Genomic DNA, 15,898 nt, shown 5'->3' on the forward strand with positions numbered 1-15,898 from the left:
TGGTAGGAGCAAATTATTTTCTTGTGGTTGTTCTCCTGTACGTGCAGCAATGCAAAACATCAAGTGCTGCCTAGCAAGGAGCTTTCCTAAAGGGAGCTACGGAATGGTTAGTGTTTTTTAAACTAAGAAATGGAGATAAAAATTCAGTTTAAAAGGCTTGGATAATCTTCTTGTCACTTCCATAGCACAAGTCCCCCAGTGTCACCTGGGAACATTTCTTGTTCTTTAAAAAATTCTTTCAGGAGAAGAAGACCGAGGCAAAACACAGAGGAGTGATTTTGATGGCCAGTGACAGCACCTACAAAGTAAGGTTTGTAACAAAAGCATTTTTAACAGAAGACAACTGCAACAGCAGACTTGAACCACGAAGTTAAGGCACATAAATAGAAAATTCAAAATTACAGGATGAAGCTGTATCCTTTCTACAAATATTCTCACACGTGGGAGTTGCAAAACCAGTTAATGACACTGTTACTAGAGCCCCAGAAGTGTGAGCAGTTACCAGTGAGTCACTGGAGAAAGGGGACAACATGCTGAGAACTTGGTGTTATTTTCCAAAGGTGACTTCATGCATCAGTATAACAATAAAGGCAGGTCAACTTAAATTCTCATGTATTAGCAGCATGCAAAAAATCCTCGTTTTTGGACGTGCCTGTGGTTATTCTTAACACTTACTTAAGAGCAAACAAGTATTTCCAACTCAATATTCTGGACCTAGTTCAGTCCCATGGTCTCTGAAAAATGATAGATTATTCCATATAGTAATTTTCTGGTCATGGTTGAGATAGTGCATGACAACAGGGACCTGGACTCCACTATATGAAAAACCCTCAGCCAGTTCTGCGTCTCTGTTCAGCCTCTCTGCCAGTGCCCACTCAGTGTCAGGGACTGGAGGGGCTCAGCTCCCTGCACTGAGCTGGGACCCAGGGTTCCATCAGCTGGAGGTGAGGAGTCACCACATGGCTTCTCCGCCCTGTGGCCAAGTAGGGTGTGACAGACTTTTTTTCCTTCTGTAGTGCCAGAGCAGCACTTGCTAACACAGAAACTCAGGATAAGGTCATTGTGAATAAATACATCACTCTACTGAAGCCATAAATTTCTACAATCAATCATTTTTATTAGTTATGGAAGAATCCCCCACTAGTATTTACATAGTGCAAAAAAGCTGTTATTACTCCAAAAAGTATGGTAGACAGAACAATTATCCTTCATACAGCAAAAAAAGAAATGGAACAAAACCCTTCATATTGTATTTCATAATTATTTTTCTACTGCTTTAACCTAAATATTACTATAGTTTTAAGACATTAAAGATTAAACAGCTTTCCATATTAGAATCTATTTAAAAGTAAAATATATGAACTATTTATGAACATTTAGAAGGTGGGCTGTGCCAACTGGGTTTCTACTTTCAGTGTTACCATTCATTGGCATGGAAGTCTCAAGTTAGACATTCTCACATTTCCTGGTGTGTGGCAGGGTGTGTAGCAACCCCCCATTACCTGTTTCTATGGCTTGCTTCTGCTGCTTTTTGTTTCAGTAACAAATCATCATGTCTGATTTTTAAATGGCTAACATTGAAATCGACTCAATAGTTTTGTTAGTTGGCACAACTTCACAGGAAATACTTAATGACAGTTTCGGCAAACAGCAGCTTTTCAAACAATAATACTTTTTTTTACATACATATTTAAAGTAACATTATTAAAATTTAAGCTTATGTTAAAGAACCGGACAAAATCACATCATGTAAGCTCCCACCCACCCAAATGAGTATAGAGACATCTCTTATCTTTACCAGAACACCAACAAGTGCATTACTGAACATTTTCTAGAATTAATTTTTAAAACACAGGTCAATGCCCTCTGTCACTGTTTCAGTCCTACAACTACCTGCACACAACTTAAGCAGATAAACAGGCCAGCAATTTAAGCCAGTGGAACCAATGCTCTTAAGTGTGTGTTAACATCCTTAACATTATTCAGACATTTTCACTTGGTCTGACTAGGACAGAAGTTCCTCAGAATTTTTTCCTTTCACAAATTTTTGATCCATGTGTTGTTTTTATTTTGACAGAGATACTTAAAGTATTTCTATAAATAGCTTGTATACATAGCCATCCCTATCAGTTTTAAAGATCCCTACTACCCCTACCACAGACACATTATTTTTGATTTTTCTAGATAAATTAAGTGGTGAAATGATTTCTATAAAGAACGTCTTACGAAAAGTAGATTTGTATTCTGAATAATCATTTTCACAACAAAAATACCTATACACCTATAACTACAGAAACATCTTTTCTCGGGGACAGTAACAACCTGTATAACAAACTGCATACTTTTATATTGAAATAGAAATTCAGCTACCTTTTTTAAAAACATCATGGTATTGTAAAACATTTGTATGCTTTCCTTTTAAATTCTGGACGTAACAGAATCAAAATTACCACAGTGAAATACTCTCTAAGTGCTCCAAGTGGCAAGGAACTTCCCTAATTTTAGATGCAAATGGATCACTCCCAAAGGATTTGCAATTCATTCTCACAGTTATTGCTCATTCCCAGCTTATCAAAAAGGAAGCACTAAAATCAGTTTCCTTCACACATTTTCACTTTGCTCCTCTAGGGGTGATCTGCCACATGTAAAAAAGAGACTAGTTCCTTATTTGCTGGCAAACTGAGAGATATAAGAAGTGCTTTATCACCTTCGAGAACTCTATTAAACTTGTAGCAAAATTGCAGTTACATAGTGGGCTGAATATTACAAGACCTCTGATACAAATGTCAGAAAACTTTAAAATGACAGTCCAAGTTCTGAAAAGACATATAAAAAGATGCGCCTTTGATGTTAGTACTTCAAGATCAAAAGTTATTTGAATCACTGGCACTGAAAAAGCAAAAGGAAAAGTTACAAACACCTTTGTTTTCTGATGTCCTGGTGAAGTTTTGCCCTCAGTGCACATACTGATCTCAGCTGGCATCAAGACACATGCGTACACATCCAAGGGCAAGTTTTACTTGTCAGCAGTTCAAACACCTATCATTTCTTAAAGCAAAAACTCTTTTGAAACACAGAGACTGTAGAAATCTGCCATACATACAGTAAAAGGTTTAACATTCATGAGGCTTCATTCCTTAGTCTTTGTTTTCCTATAAAATGCCTGTTTAACATCTAGGAAGATTACATTAAGGAACTAAGAACGTGACAGAACAGCCACTTGTCCTAGCAGCTCTATACTACTTATCTACATAGCACTTGCTAGGCCTATACCTGTAAGCTTTATTTACATAATACACAGTTTCTATTATTCTCATTAGCATCCAAAAAGCCCAGGGGTAGATGACTTCTAAACCTGGAGTCTTATTTTCCCAGTGAAACTTAAAATGCCAGCATCACTAATACTATAAGCATTGGTCCCATATTAATAAGAGTGGACTAAGTGCCTAACCAAGCTATCCATTTCTTGTGTTCTTCAGTCTACCCAGAGGGTTTCTATGCATTTTGATATAAGTGATCAAGAAAACAAAAGTGGAATTAAAAGAAACATACACCTGCTATAAAAGTGTTATTCTTGTGAGTTATTCTTTGGCTGCTCTTGTAGTGAAGCTCCTGCTGCTGGCAGTTTCAGTACATCCCTTGCCAATTTAAGACAAATATGGAAAACAGACTCCTTACATGGAAGGTTTAGTCTCATACTCCATCTTCAATCTGAAATTAATTCATCATCAGTTAATGGGTTTCACTTCAATATTCAGAACAATTCTCTAGCAACATGTATGTTTCAGGGAGGGCAACATTTTGTTTCTTTTACTTCTGAACCACTGAAACACCTCCCCATACTCCAGGGCACTTCCCCTTTTCCTGGAATAACTACTTCCTTTTCTATGCAAGAGGTCAACTCCTAAAGCTGCTACCACTGTGAGAACAGACAAAGAGAGGTCACATTTTGAGTAAGAATTGTTAAGATACATCCTGAACTCATCTCAAGGGTAGCCAGGATAAGAGCAGGCAGATGAACATGTAGATACATTGAACCACCACATCATTCACACCTGCTGTTAAAAGGATTATTCTTGCTTTTTGCAATGTTATGTAGATTACAATATGCAAAACAGCATTCCTGAGGTAAGTGACAGAGCAGAGACGAAGTCATCAGTTCACCAAAAGCCCTGGATAGAGATTATGGTTAGTGATTCACTTAGTGTGGTTTGGCAGACAGTGACTGTGAAGAACAGACGGAAGTCTTGTTTTCATTCCTGTTTTTTTTTTGTTTTGTTTTGTTTTGTTTTTTTAAATGCAGTATTTCCACCTTGTAGAAAAGCCTCAAAACATTAATTAAATCCCTCTGGTTTTAAAGCTTTTCTGGAATCAAAGTTGTTACAGCTTATTGTAACCATCTCAAACATCAGCAGCTTTATAATGATGCATTCATTGAGCTCAACTGAAAAGCTGCATCTTAGCATAAGAATCACACACAGATTTCTCTATTTACTTTTCATTAAGACTGCAAATGGGGTTTTTCCAGCTTTTCTTTAAAGAGAACCAAAATTTAACTTTTATTTCTAGGTGGAACTAGAAAATCACTGCCAAATATACTGGTGTTCTGATTTTATATCAGACACATCACTGTAAAGTGATGGTAATTTGGCAGTCTTAATGGTAATTTATCTGTTTGAAAATGAGCTAAACAGTCACATCTTCAACTTCACATTGTAAAACTGGTCAGTTATACAAGATGTTTCCTTTTACAAAATACCAAATGAATACTTACTGACAAAATTTCCACACATTTTTTATTCTGGGAAGTAGATACTGATTTAAAAGCTATGCTAGTTTCTAAGTCAAACAAGAAACAGACAGCTACAAAAATATTGTTGTGAATTAAATACACAAATGTTTAACAGTGCAAAATGTTGAGATGAAGCATACGAAATAATGGCTGCAACCTTTACAACAGTTAGTTTTAATTTCTAAAAAGTTCCTGAGTTCCTGCTTATTTTTATGGCATATAGATGGAATCTGGGTGTTCCTTATTCAAAGAGCTGCAGATGGTGGGTTTATGTTGACTGCTACTTGCATGCTTATCGTTTGTCCATTCCTCACCATCAGTGACTGGGTCAGCCTGGTCACAAGTCTCTATTTCTTCCTCCTCACTTTGTTCTGCATTGTCATCTTCAGCACCACTAAGGGTCTTTCCAAGCTGAAGAGTCTCCATAGTTCTCTGGGTCTCTGAAACCCAAGATTCGATTCTGCTATTAAGCTGAACCTCCACAGAAATTGGTTCATGGGCATAATCCTCATCATCATCTTCCTCTTCCTCCTCCTCCTCTTCTAGCATTCCTGGTACAAGAGTACTGGTGGTACTGGTCATGGAGGAATTCAAAAGATCTCTGCAGCTGCCATCCAGTGATCCTGTTTCTGTACTCTGCTGTGAGGCCCATTCCAGATTGTCATCTGGTTTTACCTCATCTTTGTCACCTGGTGTGGATTTTCCATGATTTGTTGCTGAGGTAGTGCCAGTTGTAGCCAGATGTGGTTGTTTAAGAGTGGCTTTTTCAATCTGACCATTACCAGCTTTTTCTGCTACCGTTGTCTTACATGAGGATTCTCTCTCATTTTCAGAGGTTTCTAAACCATCAGATGTTTCCACCATATTTCGCCAATTTGTTTCTACAAATTTCAAAAGAAGTTTAAGTAGGAAACATTAATTCTTGCTGCCTAAAAATATTTCTCCTTAACATTCCAAATGTGTTTAAATACCAATAGGAGCTAATTTCAGTGTTATTCTATACTTGCTAGAAAAATTTCTATTACAAAAAGTGGAAGAAGGGAAAGGCAGAGACAGTAGAAAGAATTGTGAATAACTGTTTTTTTGCAGTATCCTCAACAAAGATGGATATACATGCACTTTTCCTGTGAAAACTGTGGAACAGTGCCAGCTGTCCCTTTGATTCCCTCTGACATCTGGGCCTAGCAAGCACATAAATAAATTTACCTTATTGCTTGCACTGTAATCTTTCATTACCATCTCAAGTTTCAAAATTTAAGCTACACATCCTGTCTTCAGAGACTTCAATAATTTAGTTCCTACCCTCTGACATAAGTTCCTCCTCAATAACAATCAATTCTGTGATCAGTACCAGTTCTACACTGGTTCAATAAAAATGGAGAAGACTTCTCACTGATATGAGTTAGGTAACTGTAACACTTCTGAGGATTAGAAATTAAAATAGTTTTGTATACAGTTCATGGGGGGGAAAAAAGAAAACTACTTACAAAACTACCTGAAGACTAATGTATCTTTCCTTAAGCCTGAAAATTGTAGAAGACCATAAATTACGAAGAAATGTTGTATTTTTAGCTATACTTTGCAATAAGCAGCATTTGGACAATTCTAGCTTTTAGTTAGAAAATTAACTTTTAACCCACTTACCATATTCTTTCTCATTCACTTCAGAGATGGGTTCAGAGATCACACTACAAAATGAGATAGCACTTGCTGCAGAGGGGTTACGAGAATGACCCATATGATGGGGTGCCTTCTTGACATTCTTCAGGGCTTCTTCTGCCTGTTCCTGTTCCATTGCAGCAACCATATCTCTGTATGCTTTTCTGGCCTCCTCAGTCAGGGATACCAGCTTATTAAATAGGTCCTAAGTATGAAAGCAGTTTTTATAGTCAGTGGCTCTTATTATTAATTTTCACTTTAAATTACTCCTTTTAGTCAAAGCTATACTAGATAGCGAGCCTTAAGCTTACGTAACACCAAACACCTTTATTTCAACCAAAAATTAGTTCTTCCCTGTATTTAAGAATAAAAACACCACTCTTTGTTTATGTAACTTCGTACTTAAGAATACTGTTTTCCTTACAATCTTGAGCCTTCCAGAGCATTTCAGGTGGCATTTAAGTCTATTTGAAAGCTGCAGAGATGTTGCAACCAAAGTGTTCATCGTGGTCTTTCACTTCTGCAAAAATACTGAAATACCCTCATATAAACCAGGGCCACTATCAAACACCTATTCATTAGGCAGACTCCCCATGCCAAACAAATTCTTAACTACAAGGATCAACTACAATGAACTCTCAACCATCAGACTGTTTACTCCAGCCATTTATGTGAATGGAATTACTCACCTCAGCACCTGAGTAGTTGAAGATACCCACTACACTAACAGGAACCAGCTTGTTCACACAACGGCCAAGAGCTTTACGTCCAAGAGCAAAGACAAACGGAATTTCCTGTTCCCGTGCCATGGCTATTACATTATATAGAGCTTCATCTAGTCCACCTTGAAGAAAGCAGTTTCAAAGAGGTATCTTGTCAGTTAAAGTCATATTATGGCAAGATAAATCTATCCCATCTTAACTGTAATCAGTAAAACTTCAGTACACACCATCACCAGCTACTATGTTCTACAGGATAAGAAGCCACACATTTCAGTACAGTGAGTATTGACCGAGGTGATATTCTGCATTTTCTCTTAGACCTTCACACACCTTCAAACAGATTTTTTCACAACTTTTCTCTTCTCACATATCAGGAAGCCTCTGTTTACATTTCTGGTCATGGCAAAATGTGTTGCTTGGCTAACTAATTCATACTGTTCTTAAGGAATTCCTCCTCAAGAGCATTCAGAGATCAGAACTCCAGGTGCATCAAAGACTGAATGGAATAAAAATGAAGTCTATTGTATGTATCATAATATCTTATTTTTCTTTAAGCTATTCACCCCTCAGGAACAAGTTTCTTCCAGAATGGAGTACAAAAGAATAAATGGGGAGTGGTAATTGCACAAATGATTCTGCAAGTGTTATATCGTGGGCAGTAACTACAAAATGCTTCCCACCCTTGCAAATCTAGTCAGGACTTCCAGTCAGCACAAGAAAACTGTAAACAGTTAAACGCATCACTTATTTTATCATTTATACCTTTTGACTGGATTTTTTCACAGTTAGGAGATATGATGACACACTTGATCTTGTTGAGTTTCATGTGCTTGGTAACCTCACGCAGCCCCATCACAAGTCTCCTCCGTGCTTTGGCTCTCATGGGATCCTTTTGATAAATCCGTTCCTGGAAGCTGACAAGCTCTTGCAGTAACAGAGTCACACACTCATCTATTTCTTTACTTAGAACTTGGTTACAGTATCTGCCAATTCAAAAAGCACTGAGTATTAGTATAGCATATAATCAATACTATTTCATTGAGCCTTTCACCAAATGAGAATAATTTCATTTCCTCAGAATAGTCATTAAACTGCTATAGTTATTTAAAAGATACTGAAATCAGACCATATGCTGTTACTGATTTATATTGCCAGTAACATCCTTTACCTCAAAAAGTCAGTCAAAAAGAGTATTAAAAAATACAAAGAAATACTCCAAAAGGTGCCATAAGCAACTATTTTCCTTAATTTGGTACACTGTAATAATTAATAAAAAGCAGTAATGTATAAGATAGACTATTACAGTACTCTGAGCATTTATATGTATTCTTCCCATCCAACATGCATGTAGCTTTCCTCTAAAAAAAAGGAAAATACATCCATCAAGCTTATTTGTTGTAGCAACAAAAGAAAATCCAATGCACATGTGTACATGCACTATATACATTTATGCATGTATATAACACTCAAACCTGTAATGCAGCAATCCATCTACAGCAAAAACAAATATATGCATAAGCTTCTATTGATGAAAGGGTTGCTTATATTCATTAAGCTCTTTCTAAATCTACTAAACCTATCTGCACTTAGGAAGATGAGGTGACTGATGTATAAGCCCTGGATTTATATTAATAACGCAAAATTCTTACTCTCTGAATCTCTTGCTGTGAATTTTTGTTATTGCAGAAGATGCCATTGGACTCCCTATTCCAGAACTAGCAGGTGAACCTTGTGACACTGGAGTCATGCAGTATGGAGAATTCTGACTTGCTGGTGAAAGTGAAGTATCACTAGGCATACTTAGTCCAGTTTCTGAAAGACAATTTTGAAACATTACAAATTAGACATTTTCATACCAAAAAACCCAAACAAAAAACCCAAACAAATAGCATCATACTTCTCATGTTTCTCTCCACTGGTTTTCCCAAATTATATTCTGAAAACACTACAAACTATTCCTCTGTGTGAAGGTAGCTCAGAGAGGGAAAAGCAAAATAAACACATATCCAACACTCAACATGGGGTGGTTAAGTAAGCAGTATATGAATATCAATTAAAAAATATACAAAGCTTAGTTTGAGAACTGAGCAGAACAGAAGGGAAAACCTGCCTAAATGCTACAACTTCTTTCAGTAATTCTTTACTATTCATATATTTATTATTTAACTAACTTACTCCTAGGATATTTAAGATTTACACTCTTCAGTCAAGTTAAGTCAGCCATTCAGAAGGAATGTTCTGAAGCAGTACATCTGGACACCTTCCTGTCCCCACCCCTCCCATGTGAAAGGCACTGAAAATTCTTTGGAGTTTCCCAGTTGCTTAGAGCTGTTGCTGCAAATGGACAGTCCAGACACTGCACTTGAGAACATGTTATATTGAAAACCTTATTTACAGTTTGCAACTTCTGTACCTGGAAAGCTTTCAGTATGCTCATTGTTAAAAAGCATTGTGATCAACATGGCATGGCTGATGAGAGGCCACATTTTGTCCACTTATCAAAACCACTATCAACTCTGGCCTGTGTTGGGAATACCTGCTTAAGATATCAATTAAAAGGCTGTATTTGGACATTATGTACTTGGAACCCAAACTGCACTGAGCCTTCTGTTATTCAGGGACAGACATTTTCTTAGAAATGGAGGGTTCTAATCTCTAGTGTTTCATAATGTTAAAAAAAGATAGAAGATAACATCAATAAATTGTGTTGTGTAAAAATTGTGTTGCATAAAGAGAAAGTCAAAGTACTAAAATAAGCAGATCAGTACAGCTGCTGTGGGAGTGAAGGGAGACTAGCAAGATAGAGACACTAACCTTCTTGAGAGGCCAGTTCCTGAGACTGATCAGCAGTCAAGTTTATATGAACCTCTTTCTGTTCATCAGATCCCAAAATGCTGTGGTCCGCTGATAAACGACCTTTCTTCTCTTCTCTCTCTTTCAAAATAATCTAAGAACAAAACCAACAGCTATCAGTATCTGAAAATTACAGATACCTGTAAAAAAAAATATCCATTTTACAGAACAAAACACAAAATAAAGTTAGCCAAATTGTTTTGAACCTTCCTGCTCACGTCAGGATAGACAACCCTGAAATAATTTGTTTCCTCTTTTATCACAAAGACTTTATGATACCAGATGGTATAACTCAGTACTCTTCTACATGAACAGTTTTTTCATCAGGTGAAATACTTGCACAGCTTCTTTCTGATGTATAACACTCATTAACAATTTCTTACCTTCATCCCTGTAAAAAACACCCTATGCAGCAATACTAGTCACCATTGCAAAGTACCATGACTAGAATTAGAATCCTTTGTTTTATAGAAAGAAAAGAGCAGGTAAGCAGCCATGGATGTACTGGTATTACTATGATAAATAAGCTTTCACAACAAGGAGCTGAGAAAACTTTTTTGAAAAGGTAGCTGTGAATTTCTCTAACTGAAGTGGATCATGGATATATCAGAAGATTGGCTAGTTGCCTTTTCATTTTTTTTTTATACTTCCCAGGTTAAACACAAAGCTGAGGTTAAACACAGCTTAACACATTGTAACTGCCCATATCATAAAGTGATCTTGACAAGAGATGTGATCCATGAGTACAGGTGACTTTCACACTTTTTAAAAAAAAGTTTTTCACACTTTCTTTTTCAAAGGTAGGGTTTTTTTATATTTTCTCACCCGACTGCTACACGTTGTACTCTCCTTGTACATCCCTACTTAAAGTGTGCATGTGCATATAACCAATTATTTCTAAATGTACTCAATTAAAAACACATGGTTTTACTTCAAGTTCTATATCCATCTCTAAAAGATGGTAGGAAAATTTCAATTAGCACACTACATTGCACTACAAACTACAAACTAGGATCCAACAACTTGGAAAAAACTGCATAATTTTTCCCCATATGTCCTGATGCTTATAGTTAAAATGATCCTTGCAATCCATATTAAGATAGATTTGTATCTCCTCCCACTTATTATGGGAGCATAAAAGCTACGTAACATGCTTGGATCCAAAGGACAGGGCCACCAGTGTAACAGGAACAAGAAGGAGCAGCTCATGACTCCCTTACTATATTGCTCATGGTCACTAGTCCTCAAGTATGAAAACATCAGTTATTATTTTTGAAGTAAGAGTGTGGATCAGCACACTTCAGGGTTGACATGTTTTACCTTTTTAAGTGCTGTAGGGCGTTTCAGTTTTGCAATCTCCCTCTCTTTTCCTCTTTTCACTTTTGGAGCAGTTGAATCCAAAGGATTAAGGCAACCCATAGATGGCTGTCCCTTTGTTAAGGACTTTCTGTTGGCAGATTCTTTGGTATGAAAGGGAGCAGCGCTGCCAACTAAATACAAAAAAGATATTAGTTTCACCAAAAGACATGTCAGCTTCATTTCAACACTGCTTTCAGAATTTCCACTGGTGTATTCTCAAAGTGCATTTTCCTTCCTTGGAAAAATGCTGTTCATAATGACAGGAAAATTACATCATCAGATATTGTCACTTCCAGATGGTTTTAAGCTTTCTTCAACTTAGCCGCACATTTTAGGAAGCTATGGCTTCCAGGAAAGGAATTATTTTAATTCTGGTAAGGGATCTCTTCCAAATTACTATGTGTAGCTTTATTAGTAAGATGACAGTACTAAGGTAAGTTGCAAATATTTATGCAAACATTGATTTTCAGTTGTCAATGATTTGATTAGTTGACACGTAAAAAAGAGATGAGTGTGCACTGCATGTAGTTCAGTGTACCTTCTGCAAGAAAGAAGATAAAACAAAAATGGTCTCCAATGAAAATGCCAACTGCCCTTTTGCTGAGCTTTGTTTGATGTAACTTTGCCAACTTGAACTGATGTTTGAACACAACTGAAACTCAAAGCAGGTAAATGAAGCAGTATAAAAGAAGGAAAATGGTAACTATGTACAGAACGATGGACCCCAGGCTACACACTACTGCTCAGGAATGAGATTCATTGGCTGTAATAGATGACTACAAAAAGGTCAATTCCTTATTCAGCACCAAGCATTAAAAAAAATGATCTAATGTTTAGTGTTGATAAAGATCAAGCAAAAATGTGTAATTAAGCCACTGCATACATTCATGATGGAACTGTAACTTAATGTTCTGTACATGTTTGCTTTTCCTTGTTTTCAGAAAGATACAGTAGAACTACAAGAGAGTACAGAGATAGTGATTATTGGAAAAGACATGCTTCCACAATGGAATAACTAAGTAGAGTAGAACTCTTCTGACTACGCGAGAAACTACCTCTAAGAATCACAGAGAAGGAAAGCAGGGAATGATTGCTCAGTCTCTTCACAATAAAAAGTCTAGAAAAGCTAACAAAATTACGAGGTCACAAAAAACCCAGCGTGTAGTATGGTTAGAATTCACAGCCACTGGACCTTAAGGACACTAAGAGTATGTGAGAGAAGTGATGGATAGCTTGAACAAATCTGGTTTGAGAATGCAAGAAAAATACCCTGGGGAAGCACCTCTCTGTATCAGTCACAGGTATCCTCTCTAAGCTGCTTTCAAGGAGAATTCTGTAATATTTGCAGTACATCTTTGGTTTGAGCTGCTACAGTTCTTTTCACGTGTTCATTTCAGCACTTAATTACTGTCAAGACATGAATCCTGAGTTTTGAACAGGGGGTCTTTTAAGAGAAGGTTGTCCTCAGTTCTACATGGACTTATACCATTGCATACTCCAGTCAGAAGATGACAATATTGGTGGACTTTTTTAGAAATTAAGAAAGTCTTCTTAGGTTTCTGTTACTGTTATATTAAAAAAATGAAACTTAATAGAAAAAGTATACTTAAGATTCTCAGATCAGTCACATTTATTTTGTCACAGAGTGCATTTGGTGAGAGTCAAGCACATGATAAATACCTGTGTATGAGAGAGGCCTGGTGTTGGTGATCTGACGAGCTTTCATTGCTTGCTGCTGCTTTTCAAGAGCTGCCAACATGTCCCCCAGATCCAACTGAACAGGGGTCTTGCTTTTCTTCCCAGCTGCTTTTGATAAAGCCTCCTATAACACAAACATTGCACGTTGAGAAATATAGAGAAATAGTGCCCACAAAACATCCTTTACAAAATGATTCTCGCTGTTACAGTATAAGGAGGATCAACAGATGACAGATACTCCTCTTTATCAACTACTGAGGAGGGCTGCACTACACACCTGGAGTTTCTTCTGTTCCATGCTTATCTCTGAATACTCTTGAGCTGTTGCAAGAGCTGCTGCCAAGGCCTTCTTCTTCTGACTTTTTGCCCGCTTTGGTACGGAGGTGGTAATGGGAATTGGAGTTTGGACTATATTGATTGGAGAATTTTCAGGTAAGTCATCCAACTAGGATTTAAAAATTAAAGACCTTAAGAAAACTGTAAGTCCAGAAACAAAATGAACGGTACCTTTGGTCAACAGTATGACATCCCAATTACCAAGTACAGCTAGATGACACAGGAAGTCAGTAAAACTAGAAACTTACATTTATTTCATTTTTTTTATGGGTAGGTTATTATATTTATATCGAATTATGCCTTCACAGAAGGTTTCCCAGACTGATTACTAAGTAAGGCAGTGTTTGTTTTCCCCCCCCAAGGATTCGTGTAGGACTTTCCTGGAAAGCAGCCAAATAGATTAAGTAGTCTTTATGCACTGTTAAGCAACAAAGTATTTAAGTAGATCAGGTACTAAAAGAGCATCTTGCTGACACTTGTTTCTACAGCCTTAAACCCGATAAAGTCTTGTTTATTTTCATTTCAGAATGAACTACACAAGCTGTGGCTATTTTTAAATGCCAGCAGCCTTACTACATATATGAAGACTTAATTTTCAGAAGAGTCTGCATCAAAGCATCAGTCTGAGTGCAAGCCCTTTGAGTCAGAAAGAATTACCATTATGTAATTGATGTATTAACATGAAGAAAGGTAGGCAATCCTTAAAACCAAGTTTAGACTCAGAAATCCTGTTGCATCTACTGTTCCCCCAAAATTTAGCATGTGACTTCAAAAGGCACAGAACTCGTGAGAAGCCATCAGTGAGAGGGTAAAATTAGGAGATGGACTTGATCTTTATGAGTCTCTTCCAATCTGAGATACTCCATGATTCTTAGTGTCCAGCATGTATCTTACAGTTCACCCAGTAGCAGAGCAGACAAAAATCTAGCAGGCTTTAAGATGAGTTCTCAACACCACTTATTTTAATTGTAATCCTTTAGCACCCCAAAGCTGGTGGTGCAAATTCCCTAAAAACATCACAATCACCACTTTGTAAATATTGAAGCAGAGGTTTGTAAGAAGCCATAAAAATTAAGCAGTCTCAAAATTTAATTTAAAAATGCCTTGCAAAAAAAGAGCAATTACTTACTACTTTGGGTGAAATCTTTTGCTGAATGTTGCTACTTTTGCCATTGTCACTAGTTAACTCTGGAAATTCATCTTCATCCTAAACAACACAAAAATTTAAAAATGGGCAGAACAGAACAAAACGTCACATTTAAAGTATCAACGAATCAAATCCTCAAGTCCTACATAAGCTAGAAGGACTTAAAAAAAAAAAAAGAAAAATTGTGTTATGTTTTAAACTAAAGAAATCCAGGGAGGAGGGGAGCTAAACCAGTGATTACAGTAAGTTTTGTTCACAAGTGAACAGAAAAAGTTGCACAATAGTTGCTTATTGTATTTGTCAGTCACAGATGGCTCTAAATTCTTACACTTTAATTCACACAACATCCAAATACAAGTCTTTATATGTACACAATGAAAGCATCATATAATAAATTAGCACACTATCGTGTATGTATATCTTGGAGTCAGATGGTTTTCAAGTTCTCACTGTTGAAATGACCTATTCCACACACACCTTGCATCACGATAACACAGCAACAGTTCTCATGCAACATTACCTCAAAATACAGAGGTTCAGGACTCTGCTCTGTTCTCCCTGACTGACTTGCAGGTAGAGGTTTTTCATGTCTTTTTTGCAAATTCTGCCTCCGTTCTGAAGATGTGCTGTGGTCTCTGCATCTGAAACTGGACTGAAAGTAACAAAAACAACAAACCTGATTGTGATTGTCTTAAGAAGGTACAGGTGTCTGGTTTGGGTTTTTTGGGAGGGTGGGGCAGGTTTGGTTGTTTTCTTTTTTTAAAGCTGTAGAAACATTTTCTACAGATAGTATCTGGTAATTCCCCCCTGGCCCAAGCTAAATACTGTATATGCTTATACATTCATCTCTAAATTTCTAATTTAAAAATATAAAAGTACCTTTGGCCAAACAAAGAAAACCCTAAGAGCTGCTCTGTAACTATGTATTCTATGTAACTCAGATACGAATTCTGAGAAACTGTAACCATGATCACAAGAACTTTCTCTCACTGCATGATTACTCTGCATGCAATTATTCGCTTCTCAGTATGTGTTTTAAGACAGAGCACGGGAAAAGAGCTCTCTAAGGACCAGAGAGCTCAGTATATAAGTGGTGTAAAAATTCATCTGTTCATTATGTGAAAGGTCGTTGGAAATTCATGTGCACGACTGGTAGGCTGAAAAAAGGCATGACTTCAATGTGATATTCTGGATCTCTCATACTAATGTGTTTCTCCAGAAAACTTCCTACAGACTTGGTACAAATTTAGTTTCAAAGGAGAATAGTTTCTGGGACAATTCTGCCCTGAGGAACAGTGAATTTGGCTGGGGAAACCTAATTTAAAATTCTTG

At 37.0% G+C, this 15,898-nt stretch overlaps 1 protein-coding gene across 2 annotated transcripts in view; it reads right to left on the reverse strand.

Moving 5' to 3' along the window:
- Positions 1 to 1,096: 1,096 nt before the first annotated feature.
- Positions 1,097 to 15,898, reverse strand: part of SECISBP2L (SECIS binding protein 2 like) — a 29,344-nt gene continuing 14,542 nt past the window's right edge. For both annotated transcript variants that reach the window (XM_071755254.1, XM_071755256.1), the window contains exons 8-18: positions 15,087 to 15,218; positions 14,549 to 14,626; positions 13,361 to 13,528; positions 13,066 to 13,207; positions 11,347 to 11,516; positions 9,988 to 10,120; positions 8,823 to 8,985; positions 7,936 to 8,156; positions 7,141 to 7,295; positions 6,437 to 6,656; positions 1,097 to 5,673 (exon numbers count right to left, since the gene is read on the reverse strand). In XM_071755254.1, the coding sequence (XP_071611355.1) occupies positions 5,003 to 5,673; positions 6,437 to 6,656; positions 7,141 to 7,295; positions 7,936 to 8,156; positions 8,823 to 8,985; positions 9,988 to 10,120; positions 11,347 to 11,516; positions 13,066 to 13,207; positions 13,361 to 13,528; positions 14,549 to 14,626; positions 15,087 to 15,218 (2,253 nt within the window). In that variant the 3' untranslated portion in view covers positions 1,097 to 5,002. The remainder of the gene's footprint in view (positions 5,674 to 6,436; positions 6,657 to 7,140; positions 7,296 to 7,935; positions 8,157 to 8,822; positions 8,986 to 9,987; positions 10,121 to 11,346; positions 11,517 to 13,065; positions 13,208 to 13,360; positions 13,529 to 14,548; positions 14,627 to 15,086; positions 15,219 to 15,898) is intronic.

The sequence above is a fragment of the Heliangelus exortis genome, chromosome 11 (genome assembly GCF_036169615.1).
Source record: "Heliangelus exortis chromosome 11, bHelExo1.hap1, whole genome shotgun sequence".
Classification (NCBI taxonomy): domain Eukaryota; kingdom Metazoa; phylum Chordata; class Aves; order Apodiformes; family Trochilidae; genus Heliangelus; species Heliangelus exortis.